This window comes from Petaurus breviceps, unplaced genomic scaffold, assembly GCF_028583685.1.
Source record: "Petaurus breviceps papuanus isolate PSGF00001 unplaced genomic scaffold, PetGlider_PUasm1.0 90895, whole genome shotgun sequence".
Taxonomy (NCBI): domain Eukaryota; kingdom Metazoa; phylum Chordata; class Mammalia; order Diprotodontia; family Petauridae; genus Petaurus; species Petaurus breviceps.
This window is the reverse complement of record NW_027187372.1, coordinates 32,047,860-32,064,571: the sequence shown is the minus strand read 5'-3', so window position 1 is coordinate 32,064,571 and position 16,712 is coordinate 32,047,860. Positions and strand designations below refer to the sequence as shown.

The following is a 16,712-nucleotide window of genomic DNA, read 5'->3' as shown; positions in this document are numbered from 1 at the left end:
CAAAGACTTTTTCAGCATCTATTAAGATGAGCATGTGGTTTTGGATGTTTTGATTTTTAATATGGTTGATTATGTTGATTGTTTTCCTAATGTTGAACCATCCTTGCATCCCTGGTATAAATTCTACTCAGTCATAATGAATGATTTCTTGGATAGATTGCTATCTGTTTGATAGAAAATTTTGTTTAAAATTTTTGAGTCGGTGTTCAGTAATGATGTTGGCTTATAGTTTGCTTTCTGTATTTTATCTTTCCCTGGTTTTTAAATATTAGGACTATATTATAGTCTCATAAAAGGATTCTGATAGGGCACTTTCTTAATTTTTAAGAATAATTTGTAAAGTATGGGCACTAACACTTACTAGCTATGTGACCCTGGGTAAGTCACCTAATCCTGTTTGTCTCAATTCCTCATCTGTAAAATGAGCTGGAGAAGAAAATTGCAAACCACTCCAATATCTTTGCCAAGAAAACCCCAAATGTTGTTACAAAGAGTTGGGCATGACTGAAATGACAGAATAACAACAACAAAATGAGTAATAACTGTTAATTAAAAGTTTGTTTGAATTCTCCTGTGAATCCATTCAGTCCATGAGATTTCTCGTTGGCAGTTCCTTTACAGCTAGATCTATTTCCTCTTCTGAGACCGAGTTATGTAAGATCTCTATTTGGTCTTCTCATAGTTTGAGTATTTTATATTTTTGAAGCTATTCCACTATTTCTTTGTGTTTTCAATTTTTTTTCATATATAACTGCAAAATATATTCTGATTTTTAAAAATTTTTTCTGGTTTTGCTGTGATTTTACTTTGCTCATTTGCTATTTTATTGATGTGATTTTTCCTCTTTTTAATCAGATTAGCTAAGGGTTTATCATTTTTATTAGTTTTTAAAGAACTAGTTTATCATTTCTGTGGATTTTTTGTTTTCAGTTTGTTTCCCTTCAAAATTCTAAATATCTCCTCTTTCATGCTTATTATTTGTTAATTTTTTAAATTCATTTTTAGTTAACTAATCCTTTTCCCCCCCATTTTATTAGTATATGTTTGTAAAGACATGTTTCTGCCCCCGAGGACTGCTTTAGCTACATCTTATGAATTTTGGCATATTGTTTCCTTGTTATCATTTCATACATATCATATATCATTATATAGTCATTGTTTCCATGATGTGTTCTTTTGACCCATTCATTATTTAAGATTTTATTGTTTAAGTCTCCATGTGGGTCTTTATTATTTGTTTGTGGTCCCTGAATCATTTTCTATTTTCATTGCATTGTGGTCTATAAAGGATGTATTAATTATTTCTGACTTTTTATATTTGTTTGCAGTATCTCTGTATCCTAGTATATGGTCAATTTTTGAAAAAGTTCCATGTGTTTCTGAGAAATATGTATATTCTTTTACTATCAAATTTAGAAGATGCCATAAGTCTTTTAACTTCAATTTCTCCAATAATTCATCTACTTTCATATTTCCCTTTCTTATCTAAAACTGAGAGGATATATTGTATTCTTCTGTCACTATTGTGTTATTGTCTGTGTCTTGTTGAAGTTCAGATGATTTTTCCTTTATTGATTTGGATGCTGAGGCATTTGGAACGTATAAGTTTATTAATGATATTGGTTTGTTATCTATGGTTTTTTTCAGCATAATATAGTTTCTTCGTTTATCCCTTTTTATTTTTTAGATGTTTGTTTTTGCTTTCTCAGATAGCATGATTGCAACTCCTGCATTTTGGGATTCACTTGAAACATAGTACATTTTTTTCCATCCCTCAGTTTTGTTTTGTGTATGTCTTTGCTTTTAAACATGTTTCTTATAAGCAACAGATTATAGGGTTTTGTTTTCCTATCCAATCTGTCATTCTTTTAAATTTTATTGGATTGTTTAATCCATTCACATTTAAAATTATGAATTAGCTTCATATGTTCCTCCATCTGTCTTATTATTAATTATAATTAATTAATAATAATATAATTAATATTAATATTATTGGGGGTTTTCCCCAATTTATTATTTTTCCCCTCTTCAGCACATCAGACATTTCTCTCTATCTACCTGTTTGCCTCCTCTTCCACTTTAGGTACCCTCCCATGTTGTAATGTACCGCGCGCGCACACACACACACACACACACAAAGCCCCAAAGGCAACATTGATTCACCTATAAAAAAGGACATTGTCAAATTCTGTCTATCATGTCTCATGCCGTTACCACTACCTGACTTCTGCCTTCATTCACCTCATGTACCTTTAAAAAGAAGTTTCTTTCTGGTCTCTCTGCTGCCATTATCTTGATGCTGATGTTCTTGGCTGCTACATTTATTCACTCCTCCAGTATTTCTATGATTTGAGATGTTCGAAAAGCAAATAGTCTCCTCAATTCTGGTTTTCTTTATAAAAATGTTTCAAATGTCTCTTTATTATTGAACTTCCATCTTTTTCATGTATAGTTAAGCTCAGATTTGCAGGGTAAGGCACCCTGGACTGTTGTTGCTTTTTTGGAACATATTATTCTATTCCCTCTTAAGTTTTCTAATAAATATAGAATAGTCTTGCATTATTTGAATATAATTCCTTTATATTTGAAGGTCTTTCTAATGATCTCTTGTAGAACTAGTTGTTTCTTAATTGATTTGAATTGTTAAATTTAAGCACTATATGTGTCTTGGAGTTTATAGCCTTGAATTTTTTCTCCTTGAGGATGATCTGTGAATTCTTTCAATTGGTATTTCATTTTCTATGTTCACAAATTCTAGGCTGTTCTCTATTATTTTCCTGCATTATGATATTAAAGTTTTTTGTCTATCATGTTCTGGGAGACCTATCATTTTTAGATTGTTTCTTCTATGTATCCTGTCTTCAAGATCAGTATCAGCTTTCGTAGTAAGCATATTTTCTTTTAATGTTACTTTTTTTTCTTTTCATCTTCTAGATTATCCTTTACTTTTGTATATGCATTCATGATCTATTGTTTTCTCTTTTGTTTCTTTGGTAAGGCTTGTCATTGAAAATTCCAGTTTTTCTTTTCTGCCAATTATTTTTGCCATGCAGGCCATTAATTCTACTCTTGTGATTCTCATTTTGACCATTCAAAAACAGCATGTTTTGGTTTCATATTCTTCTAAAATTCCACACTCCCCCCCCTTCTTACCCTCTCCCAAATTCTCTTTACTAGGGAATGGTGTGCCCACTTGCTTTGATTATACCAATTCCCCTGAATGCACAATTATAGGATTCACATTTCTATCTCTCCCCTGCCCCTACCATGTATAGTATAGGCTATATCCCAAAGTAGAACATCTGTGATCCCTGATGATGATGGGGTTCTAAGGGGACACGTGTTGTCATCTCCCCATATTAGAATGTAAACAGTTTATTCCTGTTTTGTCCTTTATCATTTTTCATTCATATTTCCCTTTTTATGTTTCCCTTAACTCTTGCATTTCAATTTCATGGTTTCTACACAGCTCTGGTTTTCATCGAAAATGCTTGAAATTCTCTATTTCATTAAAAATCCATGTTCCCCTCAGAAAGATTATACTCAGTTTTTCTGCTGTTATTCTTGGTTGTAAGTTTATATCCTTTGCCTTCTGGAATACATATTCTAAGATCTTTGCTTCTTCATAGTTGTGGCTACTAAATCATGCATGATCTTCAGTACTTGATTTTTTTTCTGGCTGCTTTTCATTGTTTTTTCTTTGATCTGGAAGCTCTGTATTTTGGCTATAATGTTCCTAGGAGTTTTCATTTTGGAGTGTCTTTCAAGAGTTGACCAGCTAATTCTTTCTATTTTCACTTTGTTCTCTGGTTCTAAGGGCTATGGGCAGTTTTCTTTTAAGATTCTTGAAATAGGATGTTTAGGTTCTTTTTTTGTTCATGGCTTTTAGGCAGTCAAATGATTCTTAAATGTTTTCTCTTCAATCTGTTTTCCAGGTCAATGTTCTTACTCTGAAATACCTTACATTTTCTTTTATTTTTCCACCTTTTTGACTTTGTTTCAATATTTCTTGTCCTGTGGAGTCATGGACTTCTCTTTTTTCCATTAGAATTTTCAGGGAGTTCATTGCTTGAGTGAAGCTTTTGTGCCAAGCTATTCATTCCCTTTCCAATTCTTTTTTCATAGTTCTCATCTCTTTTCTAATTTTTACCTCTAGTGCAAGCAAACTCTTGCTTTGTCTCTTTTATGAATTCTAGCTGAGTTTGTGTCCAAGTTGTATTTTTCTTTGAGGCTTTGCTTGTAGATGTTTTAGAGTCACTCCCTTCCTCTGGGCTTCTGTCTTGTATGTCCCCATCACTATAGTAACCTTTTTGGGGTGAGGTTCTTTTTTTTGTTTGTTTGCTCATTCTTCTAGCCTTCTTTCTGACTTCAGACTCAATGTTAGGACCAAATTTTGTGCACTTTTGGAGAGAAGGTCATGGTTTATTGATGCTTTCTTGGGGATATCAAGTGTTGTGTTATTCAGGTACCTTAGGAACAGTTCAGGTCGAAGCTCTGTAAGCTATCAGTGCTCCCAAGGCTGTCTGACCCAGGTTAAACTTGATCACTGCCCTTCTGGTCTGAGGACTACAAATTCCTGACCTAGGTTTGGGTCTGAGCAACAGTAACCATTCCTAGACTAAGTCACTATCAGTCAACTGGAAAGCTCTGCTGGTTCAGTCAGAATTGTAGGCTTCACTTTGATCTGCAATTCCTACCCTGGTTATTCCTATGAAGGCTCTAGATTGGGATAGACACTGAAATTGAGGCCCTGCTTTACTCCTGGGGCCTAAGCCACACTGCTGTTCCTTGCTTCTGATTTTGTTCCTTGCTTGGTATACCCAATTGCATATCCTCTAAGCACCAAATATCTGTGTATTATGTTTGTTGTAAGGTCCGGAGGTCTTTTTATAGGGGATCTGTCTTCTATCATAGTTGTTCTTTCATCACTTTACACCACTGAAACAAGATTTCCACCTTTTTCAATTCCTCCAATTTCGTTCTCACTCATTTGCCTCCTATAGTCTGTCTTCCTTAGACACCATAGAAGTTATTTTCCTTTCATTGTTAACCTTTGATTTGATTAGGGTACATCACATATTCCTCTCTAATTTCTTCCTCCCTTTTTCCCTTTTATACATTCTCCCATTCTGTAATTTAGTCCTGCAAAAAACTTTGATTCACTTGTAGACCAGGTTTAACTCATGATGTTTCAAGTTTGTTTCTCTACCATAACTTCTATTTGACTTCTAGTTTCACTCTTATCTCCTTAATTACATTTAGAAAGAAATTTCTTAATGGTTTCTCTGTTGGGTCTTTTTGTGTTTTTGTGTGTTTGTTTTCCTTTTTGGAGGCATGGCAGTTGGGGTTAAGTGACTTGCCAAGGGTCACACAGCTAGTAAGTGTTAAGTGTCTGACCATGGATTTGAACTCAGGTCCTCCTGATTCCAGGGCAGGTGCTCTATTCACTGCACCACCTAGCTGTTTCTCTCTGTTGTTCTTTTGTTATTATTGTCTTTAGTTGTGTTTGTTTACCCTTTTATATTTGTTGTCTGAGATGTTTGGGAAGCAAGTAATTTCTTCAGATCTGATTTTCTTTTAAGAATGTTTAAAATGTATCTTTTTATTGGGGCATCTATCATTTTTCACTTATAATTATTCTAGATTTGCCAGATAAGTCACCTTGGGCTGAATTTTGTGTTCCTTTGCTCTTCAGAGAACATTATTCCATTCCCTCCTATGGTTTGTTGTGGGTGCAGAGACTATATTGTCATGTATTATTCTAAGTTACTTTCTTTTATATTTGAGGTTCTTTCTTCTGGCTGTTTGCAGAATTTATTCTCAGGAAATTGTTCGTTTTAGCCACTATGTGTTTTGGAGTTTGCGACATAAGTTTTTTTTTTCTTTTTCTGGAGGCAATTTGTGGATTTTTCAATTAATACTTTGTTTTCTGGGTTCAGAAATTCTGGGCAGTTTTACTACATTATGTTGTTCAGGTTTCTTTACTTGTCGTGTTCTTCTGGTAGCCCTACAGTCCTTAAGATGTCTCTTTGCATCCTGACTTCAAAATCATTATGTTTTGCTTATATAAAGATCATACTTTATTTTAATATTATTGCTTTTTTGCTCTTCTTGTCCCAGATTATCCTTTGCTTCCATGTATTTGCATTCCTGATCTTTTGTTTCTTAGTAAGATTTGCCACTGTAAATCCAATTTTTCTGTTCTGACATTTATTTCTTCTGTGCAGGCCATAAATTCTGTTTTCATAATTCATATTATTCCTAATTCTTATTTCTATTTTGAACCATTCTGAAACATTGTGCTGTGATTCTATGCTCTCTTGTGAATCTGTAGGATCTTCTGCCTTATCAGGTGTTTTATTTTCCTTTGTCTTGCAATACTTACTCATAGATACTTGAACTCTCTTACCTGCTCTGAGGGCCATATTCCCTTTTACTATTATTATCTTCCTTGTTGGTTTATGTTTATGCTCAGATCTTTAATTGAGTCTTGAGATCTTTGGTAATTTCATTCTTTTTGTTCCCCCTTTTCTTCCCGTTGTTCACTTTCTGTCCACCTCCTCTCTGATAGTAGGTTTCTTGGGGGCTGGATCTCAAAGCATTCAAGCCTCCTCCCATACTGAACAATTCATTGGTTCACCAAACTTGGTCTCTGCTCCAAGCAACTCCTAGGGGGACAGATCTGGTTCCATCTGGATGCTAGGCTCTTTCCTCTGGGCTTGGTGGAGTGCTCAGTTATGCACACACATCCTGTCCCCCTTTCCTTCTGTTCTTCTGTTCTCTGACTGAACTCTGTTGCCATGCAAAGAACTGTTATGCTACTGTCACAGCCTGAAGAAATTTCTGCCATTTAGATCTTTGAGGCACTGGAGGGAGAGAGTTTAATTCTTCTGCAAGCAAGTGGGTTGGTTTTTACAGCCCTGCTGCTGGAAGCATAGTCGTGGGTAGGGGAGAGTAAACATGTTAAGAGTTAGGGATTGGTCTTCTCTGCTGTTGGTTCATAGATTTTCTACCTTGTTTGGGTTCTTGGTGTCTTAGGCCTCAGAGACAAATGAAATTACTTTATCTCTTATGCATAATTCCTATTGCAGAAAGGCCCTAGAGATCAGAAAACAAAAATCTGGGGCGGCCAGGTAGCACAGCAAGTAAGAGCACCGGCTCCAGTGTTGAGAAGACCTGGAGATCGAATCCTGGGCTCAGACACTTAGCACCCACCCAGAAACACCTGGCCGTGTAACCTTGAGCAAGTTACTTAACCCCAATTGCTTAGGGGCGGCCAGGTGGCTCAGCGAGTAAGAGCACCCGCTCCAGTGTTGGGACGACCTGGAGATCGAATCCCGGGCTCAGACACTCAGCACCACACCCAGAAATAACTGGCCGTGTAACCTTGAGCAAGTTACTTAACCCCGATTGCTTTAAAAAAAAAAAATCTATTGGTCATATGACCTAGAAGTCTTTACACAGAACTTTAAAGTCGACAGTTGCTTTCCTTACATCTACTCCGTGGGATATAAGTAGTAGGGGAACCTATTTATCAAAGTGAGCAAGACAAATTTGTGGGTATTAGGCTTACTCCAGTGTCAGGAGAGAGGGAGGAGGCAATCACCTAGACTGTGATGTCCCCTATTATAAATGTGTGCCACATATGTTATAGACTTTTAGTACCTTCCTTTGCCCATCTGTAAGTTAGGAATAGTCATTGTTATTGATTTGCAATATTTGTGATATTCTCTAAAAAGCATGTGTAGATGAGACTATATGAGCTTGGCTGGCATTTTCAAGTAAGAGGTAGTACAATCTAGGGCAGTGGCATAAAATTCAAATAGAAAAGGATCCCTGAGAGCCACATATTGACTTAGTAAACCACAAATGAGCATTATCTAGGTTTTATTGTATTTTTATTTATTTTGTTAACATTTCCCAGTTACATTTTAATCTGGTTCAGGACCTTGAGTTTAACACCTCTGTGGATGGAGCCCTGCCCTAGAAAGTGAGAGATAAGGATTCTAGTGCCACCTCTACTATTAACTAGTTATGTGATGTTGAATAGCTGATTTCATTTCTCTGTTGACCAGGTGACAGTGGATAGAATGCTTAAATGCTCCATTGTAGTGGATGGCAGGCTGGCAGACCTGAGCTCAAATCCAACTCCAGATACTAGCTATGTGACCCATGGCAAATCACTTAACCATTGTTTGCCTCAGTTGTCTCATCTATAAAATGGCACCTACTTCTAAGTGTAATTGTGAGAATAAAATAAGATAATATTTGTAAAATACTTTGCAAACCTTAAAGTGCTATATAAATCCTAGCTTTGTTATTATTTATAAAATGAAGGGATTGTACTAAATAATTTCTCAGCTCCCTTTAAATTTGAAAATCCTATGATTCCAAGATAGACTATCTGTTTGTTTTATTGGACTATGAGCCAAATGGTTAGTATCACAGAATTTTCTTCTTTAGGACCATTGAATAAAAAGAGCTTTGAGATCATCTAATTCAACTTCCTTATTTTAAGGATAAGAAAACTGAAATCCAAAGTGGTAAAGTGGGCTGTCCAAGGTTATACCTGTAGAAAACAGCAGGGCAGGTTCTAAAACCAGGTCCACTGAAACTACATCCATTGCTTTTTCCCTTTCAGTCCATTTAGTTTGTAACTAAGCTCAACTTATTAACTTAATTCAGGTCTGGAACTCTTTCCTACCTGGGTTCTATGTGAATTATTTTGGGTTATAATAATTTATGCAAATATAATAATCATTATTCACTCTAGTTCACCATGTACAAGGCAGAAACATTAAACCCAATAGCAAAGTATTTAACTGAGACAGAATAGCAAGGTAACAAGGTAAATTAAGCAACTGAATCATTCTTAGCTTTCAGTATACAAATGGGTGATAACTCACAGGCTCCCATTATATCCCTAGTTCCCTGGGATATCAAAGGAAGTAAACAATCCTTTGAAAGACTTCTGTGCCTAAGGACTAAAGAAAAACAAGCTTCAGGTTTCAGTGTCTGTTGCCTTGCTGGAGCTTCTCTGCCCCTCATTTTCTTTGCCCCCTTTAGTCTCTGAAAATTTATCAAAACTCCTTAAGGTAGACAATTCCTCTGTGCTGGCTCCCAAATTATTAGAATTCTGCTAGGATTCCTGGGTTCAGGGCACCATGATAGTCTCACTTTTATGTGGTTCTGCTTATCTCTCCTCATTAACTACAATACAGATTTCTTTCTCCACTTCCCCCACAACATCCCCAGACTGGCCATTATTCTAAGCCTGTGGCTTCTCAGAAGACTCCCCATCAATCAGAGAATATATCTTGTATAACAACTGTTCAAATATACAAATAAACTGCTCAAATCTACAGCCATCTAGGAATTTCTCCCAATGAATATTATACTCTGGGCCCTAAGATTCCTGGGAAATAAAGTTCTGGTGACTCTTCCCCCTTGCCTATGCAAATTACATGTGGAATAAATACACATGTACTTTATTTTTTTTAAAAGCCATTGGGGTTAAGTAACTTGCTCAAGGTTACATGGCCAGTTATTTCTGGGTGTGATGCTGAGTATCGGAGCCCAGATTTGATCCCCAGATCATCCCAACACTGGAGCTGGTGCTCTTACTCACTGAGCCACCTGGCCGCCCCTCACATGTACTTTAAATCATCTGCCTTTATATACAAGTTTATGAATTTTCCCATCCCATGTTCTTGAAACTGATGCTGGAAGAAAATCTGGTGCAAAAGGATCAAAAAGGCATAGTTTTTTCAGCCAATTTATATTGACCTAAGAAGAATGGTCACAATCAAGTAAAATCTGTGAACTGGTATGCAGTGTCTATGACTTGGACATGGTGTGAAGTAGTAGGTATTCTATCAAGATTTCCTTATGCTTTTGGCATGGTCTTCAAAAGGTTATCTTTCCAAGCAAAGCAGAATAAACAATATGTTTATGCAAACCCAAGCTGCTTCTGCTTTTGTATTGTGAGTATCCATTACTACTACATTCCCTAAAGAAAGAGAATCAACCTCTTTTAGTGACAACCAGAAAGAAGGGTTTGTTGGGAGAGCCATCAGAACTTCCATGTTGTCATTATTTTTCATTAGTGACACTCAGATTTGAGTCCAAGGGCCTGGTTTTTTATTCCACCTTTGCCACTTACTACCTTTATGGCCTCAGAAAGAGAAGTAGGATGTTAATAATGGATAGAGAATAGATTGGCATCAAGAAGACCTGTATTTAGGCAGCTAGGCAGTGCACCAGTCCTCGAGTCAGGAGGACCTTAATTCAAATCCTGCATTAGACTTTTAATAGCTGTGTGACCCTGGGCAAGACACTGATCGGGGCAATCACCCTGATTGCCTCCCCACCCCCACCCCCCCAAAAAGGAAGAAGACCTGGATTCAAGTTCTGCCAGTGTCTTTTTTTTTAACTGACTGTGACTCCAGGCAAGTCACAACTTCTTAGTGCCCCAGGCTACTCCCAAAGGCTTTTTTTTTTCTTTTGGAGGGCAATTGGGGTTAAGTAACTTGCCCAAGGTTACACAGTCCCAAAGGCTTTAAGTTGTAAAGAAGGTTCTGATCTACATGGAAAGACTTTCCTTAGTAAGAGTTTCCTATGCCAATGAAATGGCAGATTTAGTCCCACTATCTTTACCTCGGCTCAAGACATTCATCTATAAAACAAACGGGTTGGACTAGGTAATCTCTAAAGTCATCTTCCAGTTCTGACATTCTATGATTCTGTGGTGTTAAAGTGGAGGGAAAAATGCTGGATGAGGATGGATGATAGTGGAGATTATCTGGAAATAACTGGGATTTTTTAAAAAGTGAAAGTAGTGTTAATATTGTGGTCAAAGTAAACAAAGAAAGGTCATGTCCTGAGGTTCATTTGCAAATGGATAGGACGCACTCTCTATTTTGTCTTCCTTAATCCAGAATACTCTACTATTTTGGTTCCCTTTAGTTCTATTCAGTATGTTCCATAAGAGCAATTGAAAAAGGTTTCCAACCTGTCTCTCTATTATCAGGTGGTTATCAACTTCTACTAAATTGGCTGTGATTGACAGTAGGTAGCTAGGGAAGATCTACCCATGTTCTTTCTAATTAACAAGGCAAGGTCATAACAAGGAGAGAACTGGGTAAGATCATATAGTCTAACACCTTCCTTTTTTCCAGAGTAGGCAGCTAAAAGCCCAGAGAGAAGTGACTTGTCTCAGGTCATATATCACCAGCAGGATTCTAGGTCTCCTGATCCCTAGGTCAGTGCTTTTTAATTATGTGATAAAATAGGATCCTCAAGTATAAGATTAATATGATTCCATGGGATGGTGTTCTATGGGAGGGCTTAAAGGCTATGTACTTCACCACAATTACCTGTAGGCTGTGATTAATATTTCTGGAAATTCCAATGCTGCCCCTCAGTCTTCCCTTCCACAGGACAAGAAAGTTAAGTGTCAACTGCACTGGAGGAAAGAAAATAATTGGGGCAGTACATATCAGTAGGTAGCTAGGGAAGCCTCCAGCACTGAATAAGTACCATGGTGAGCATTCAGAAACTGCTTTCACTCTTTAATGGGATCTTCCACTCCTCACTCCCACAATATCTCTCTTATATGACCCTTTCTCTCCATTCACATAGCCACCACCCTAATTCACGCCCTTAGCTCCCACCTGGACCATTTCAATAGTCTTGTAACTAGTGACCCTGCCATGTCTCTTCCAGATCCAATCTATCCTTCACTCAGCTGCCAAAATAATTTTTCTAAACATAGGTCTGACCATGTTACCTCTTCCCCTCTCATGACTAACCGTCCCCTTCCCCTCTCAGTTGAAACTTGCCTTATATTTTATAGAAAAAATTGAGGCCATTCACCCTGAGCTCCTCTTCTATCCTTTTCCTCATCTCATATAACTAAGATGCCTTCTGCCACTCTCTCCTCCTTCACCCCCATCTTACATGAAGAGATGGCCCTACTCCTTACCAAGGCAAACCCTTTTACCTGTACAAGCAATCCTACCCCTATCATCCCCACTTTCTACCTTATCTTCTACCTCTCCCTGTCTACTGGCTCCTTCCCTACTGCCTACAAATATGCCCATGTCCCCCTCCTCTTCAAAAAACCCTCACTTGATCCTTCCATCCCTGGTAACTAATATCCTATATCTCTTCTGTTCTTTATGACTAAACTTCTTGAGAAGGCCATTTCAATAGATGCCTCCACTCTTTCTCTTCTCACTCTTTTCTTCACCCCCCACAATCTAGCTTCCAACCTCACCTTTTCACTAAAATTGCTCCTTCAAAGTTACCAGTGATGTCTTTAACTGCTAAATCCAATGGCCTTTTCTCAGTCCTTATTATTCTTGACCTCTCTGTAGCCCTTGACATTGTAGACCACCCTCTTCTCTTTCATACTCTCTTTTCTCTATGTTTTTGGAACACTATTCTCTCCTAGTTCTCTTCCTATCAAACTACTCCTTCTTGGCCTCCTTTGCTGGATCCCTCTCTAGGTCATGCTCTCTAACCATTGGTGTCCTCAGAGTTCTGTCCGTGGCCTTCCTTTTCTCTCCCTTCATACTACTTCACTTGGTGATCTCATCAGCTCCAATTCTGAAATTGACCTATCCTGCCCTAAACTCTCTGCTGACCTTCAATCTCCCATTCAGATATTTTGAACTGAATGTCCAGCAGGCATCTTAAATTCAACATATCCAAAACTAAACTCATGATATCTTTCCCCCTAAATGCTACCCCCCTTCCTTGTTACTATAAAGGTCAATGCAATCCTCCTGGTCTACCATACTCTCAATCTAGGTGTCTCCTCAACTCCTCACTATCTCTCACCTTCCATATCTAATCTATTGATAAGACCTATCAATTTCACCTTTGCAACATCCCTCAAATAGACCCTCATATCTCCTCTGATACTGTCACCACTCCACTGCTAGTGGGTCTGTCTGCCTCAAGCCTCTTCCCACTCTAACTCATCCTCCATTCAGCCACAAAAGTGATTTTCCTAAATCCCGGATCAGATCATGTCATCCCCTACTCAGTAAACTCCAGGAGCTCCCTATCACCTCCAGGATTAAATACAAAATCCTCTGTTTGGTGTTCAAAGTCCTTCATAACCTCCTCCTCCTCCCCCTGCCTTTCTAATCTTATAATTTATTTCACAAAATATGGTCTTCAATCCAGTAACACTGGCCTCCTTGCTATTTCTCAAACAAGACACTGTCTCTCACTCTGGGCATTTTCCCTGACTGTCCTCCATTCCTGGAATGCTCTCTCTCCTCAACTCTTTCTGGTTTCCTTCAAGTCCCCTCTAAAATCCCACCTTCTACAGCCGGTCTTTCCCAACCCCTCTAAATTTTAGTGCTTTCCCTCTGTTAATTATTTCCTATTTATCTGGTATATAACTTGTTTGTACGTATTTGCTTGTTTCCCCCATTAGAATATGAGCTCCTTGAGGGAAGGGACAGTCTTTTGGCTCTCTTTGTATCCCCAGAGCTTTGTACAATTCTTGACACGTAGAGGGCTTTTAACCAGTGCCTGCTGACTATTATTTCAGAATACCTTCCATTTACTTTTTATATATCCTGTAATATCTAGTTATTTACATGCTGTTCTTTAGGGACACCATTGGCTTTGGGGGACCTTTCCCCAGAACTTAGCACAATGCCTGGCACACAATTAGCACTTAATACATGTTTGTTGTATTACTATTGACTGACCTAACTCTACCCCCTTTACTCACCACCTTCCTCCAGCATCATTAAGATGAGGGCAAGGGCATCTACCCTGAACTAAAGAAGGCCTTCTTCATAGTATAGTGAAAAAGGTACTGACTCTAAGGTGAGTACCTATGCTCAAATTCCTCTTCTGATGCTTACCACCTCTGTGACCTTGGGCGAATCACACAATTCTGAGCCTCAACTTTTTCTGTAAAATAAAGGTGGTTCTTGATAGTTCAAGATCCCTATAGGGTCTGAGTCTATGAACCTCTGACCTTTGAGTGTTCACCTTGAACCATCTGATCACACAGCCCTATGAATTGTCATCTTCAAAAATTATGCTGTTCCTGCCTCCCTCTCCATGTTTTAAGAAGGTCATGGAACTGGAGTCACATGGAGGTTCAATCCAAGCATTTGGGACCCAATAACCAGATACTTACTGACCCAGATACTAACTCTGTTGTCATTTATGTAGAGAGAATGCCCAAACTGACTTTTACCCTTTAAAATCCCCAATGGGAAGACCCTGATGAATTGCTAGTCCTATGGACAGCATACTCCTATTTTTTGTTCCCCTAATTCTTGTGGTTCAGGATCTGTCTACTTGGCCTAAAAGTACAGCCTTTCTCCTGCTATCACTCCCTACACTCTCACCTCGTTCAACTTACCCCTATTCCTCCCCAAGTTTTTGCCTGTCCTTCCACTTCACCCTAAGGAACCTTCTATCATTAATCCTTTATTCTAGATCTCTTCTCACATCCTTTCCTTTTAATTATTCTCACAATTTTTTTTGCTTGCCCTAAACACATGGGGCACTAGAGAGGGTATAATACCTATGCTGATGTTTTTTTCTGCCCTGAGCATACTATGCTAGGTACCCACTCATCATCTCATAACTCAGCAAAGTAATTCCTCTTCCTCATTATAGTAGTCCTAAATAACAGTACTCTCTCAAATAATTGCTAATTGTCCCAATAAAACAACCTCAAACTGTGCTACTCACTAATAACTGTATTGCCTCAGCCTCTGCATTGGCTCTCTGCCAGCAGCATGGACCGTAATACAGCCAACCAACCAGCCAGCCAGCCAGCCAGTTTGGAGGTAAAGGAACGTGACATTCACCTACAGAAGAGGCAAGAGGCAGCTAGCTGTTCAGGGTTCTACCCTTCCTTTGCTTTGCCATTCTCCCTGGACTGTCTATATGGAAATTAATTAGGGCTTTCAAGGGAGAGGAGCATTAATGTTTCTAGGAAGTATTTCCCTGTGTGGTTACTTAGAAGCTTGCCTGTGATGGGAATGTAGCCTATTTCTTCTCAACCTGATTCTCTGTTAAAGTTATGGTTTAGGGGGAAAAGATGGTGAGTTCAGTTTTGGACGTGTTGGGGTTAAGATATCTACTGGAAATCTGGTCGGTGTCTGAAACACATCTGGAAATGTGAGATTGGAAGTCAGCAGGGAGGTTGGGGCAGGTGAATAGAGGTTAGGAAAATGGGGAAATAGCCCCAGAGAGGGTGCAATACAGGGTCAAACAAAAATTGAGGTAGCGGTCCTTTAAGGGACTTACCTGAATCCACTCTTTAACATGAATAACTTTGAATGAATACGAACAATGAATAACTTTTTAAAATGCTAATGTCATATTTTTGAAGGCAGAAACTGTTTCATTTTGGGGCTCTATCTCTTGGAGTCCAGAAGTCTCTCCGATGACATATCCTGAATGTGTGACCCTGGGTGAGTCACTTAAACCAGCCCAGGTCCCCGGGCTCTAAGACCAGAAATCCATGTAATCATAAATCTGGTCCAAAAAAAAAAACCCAAAAAAGATATTCCTGGAGCCTGGCACAGTGTCTGACTTACAACGGGCACTTAATAAATGACTGTTGCTCAAGGGACGAAGCAACGCTTGACTGCGGACCGGGCTTTGGAGGACTCTGCTAGAGAGGCCATCTTTGGCCCGCTTATGGCCCTTGACCGCTGCCTGGAGAGTCCTGAGTAACCCTCGACCAGGCAGAGCCAATGTCCCGAGCCTGGCGAGGAGATTTTCTTAAAAGGCCCTAAAACGTAGGCGATGGGGATGGTTTCAGATCACTAAGAGATCACTCCAGTTCCAGGAGAGTTATGGGTCTCCGGGGGGGTGGGGCTGAAGTCAGGGGAGGGGCTTGTGTATTTAAGGTCAATTTTTTTGAACCTATAGAAATTTCCCTCCAATTCCAAACCAGCCCCTTGTTGACGAATCTGCTGCCCCTCTCACAGGACTTAGGCCTTGTAGAGCATCGAGGCCAGTTAAGCAGAGGAGTAATGAGCCCGAATTTATCTGACATTAGATCACCGTGAATGCCATGGAAATTCCCTTCATCAGTCATTGGAGGGTACGGCTTAAGGCGAATCTGCTGTTCGCGAGTGGGGCCCGCTGCCAAGCGGCGTCCATTTTTGTTTTGCGGCCGTGCGCTCTCACAGTAACTTCGGGAAACAGGATCCCCCCTCCCCTCGGAAGGGGCGGAGCCTATAGGGGAGGATGGGCGGGGTTAAAGCATCGTGATGATTCAAATAGTCCAACGGGCGAGACGCCTCGGGCGGGTGCTGCCAATGGATAGGAGGGCAGGGGGCGGGGCGCGGGAGACCTAGCGGGGTAGGTTGCACGGCGGCTTTGGCGCATTTTCGGCTGGTTTGATTCATCCATTTTGAAGAGACGGGGGAGCGGGGGGCTCGGCAGATCCCGGGGGCCTGGATCCAGTGGCGGCAGAGCCTGAGAAGCTAGCGGCCCGGGCCTCGGCGGCCAAAGCAGCTCCGGGGGGGGAGGGGCGCCCAGCGCGCGGGGTGGGGGGGGGGGGCGCCGGGGGGGGGGGGGGGGGGGGGGGGGGGGCCTGGTCTCGGCTTCGCTGGAGGTCTGGTTTCGGCTGCGAACATGTCCCGGCCCGTCAGGTCAGTGCGAAGGGAGAGGCCGTTGTGGAAGCCAGGGTGCGCCGGCGGGAGTGGGCTACG

At 39.8% G+C, this 16,712-nt stretch overlaps 1 protein-coding gene across 3 annotated transcripts in view; it reads left to right on the top strand.

Annotated features, from left to right (window-relative positions):
- The window catches only part of LOC138151173 (nuclear ubiquitous casein and cyclin-dependent kinase substrate 1), a 77,678-nt gene that overhangs the window by 14,648 nt on the left and 46,318 nt on the right, over window positions 1-16,712 (top strand). The window contains exon 1 of one of the 3 annotated variants that reach the window (XM_069074693.1): window positions 16,556-16,652. The exons of the other annotated variants lie outside the window; for them this stretch is intronic. Within the exon in view, the coding sequence (XP_068930794.1) occupies window positions 16,636-16,652 (17 nt within the window). The 5' untranslated portion in view covers window positions 16,556-16,635. Of the gene's footprint in view, window positions 1-16,555; window positions 16,653-16,712 lie in introns of those variants that run through there. 3 annotated transcript variants of the gene reach the window in all.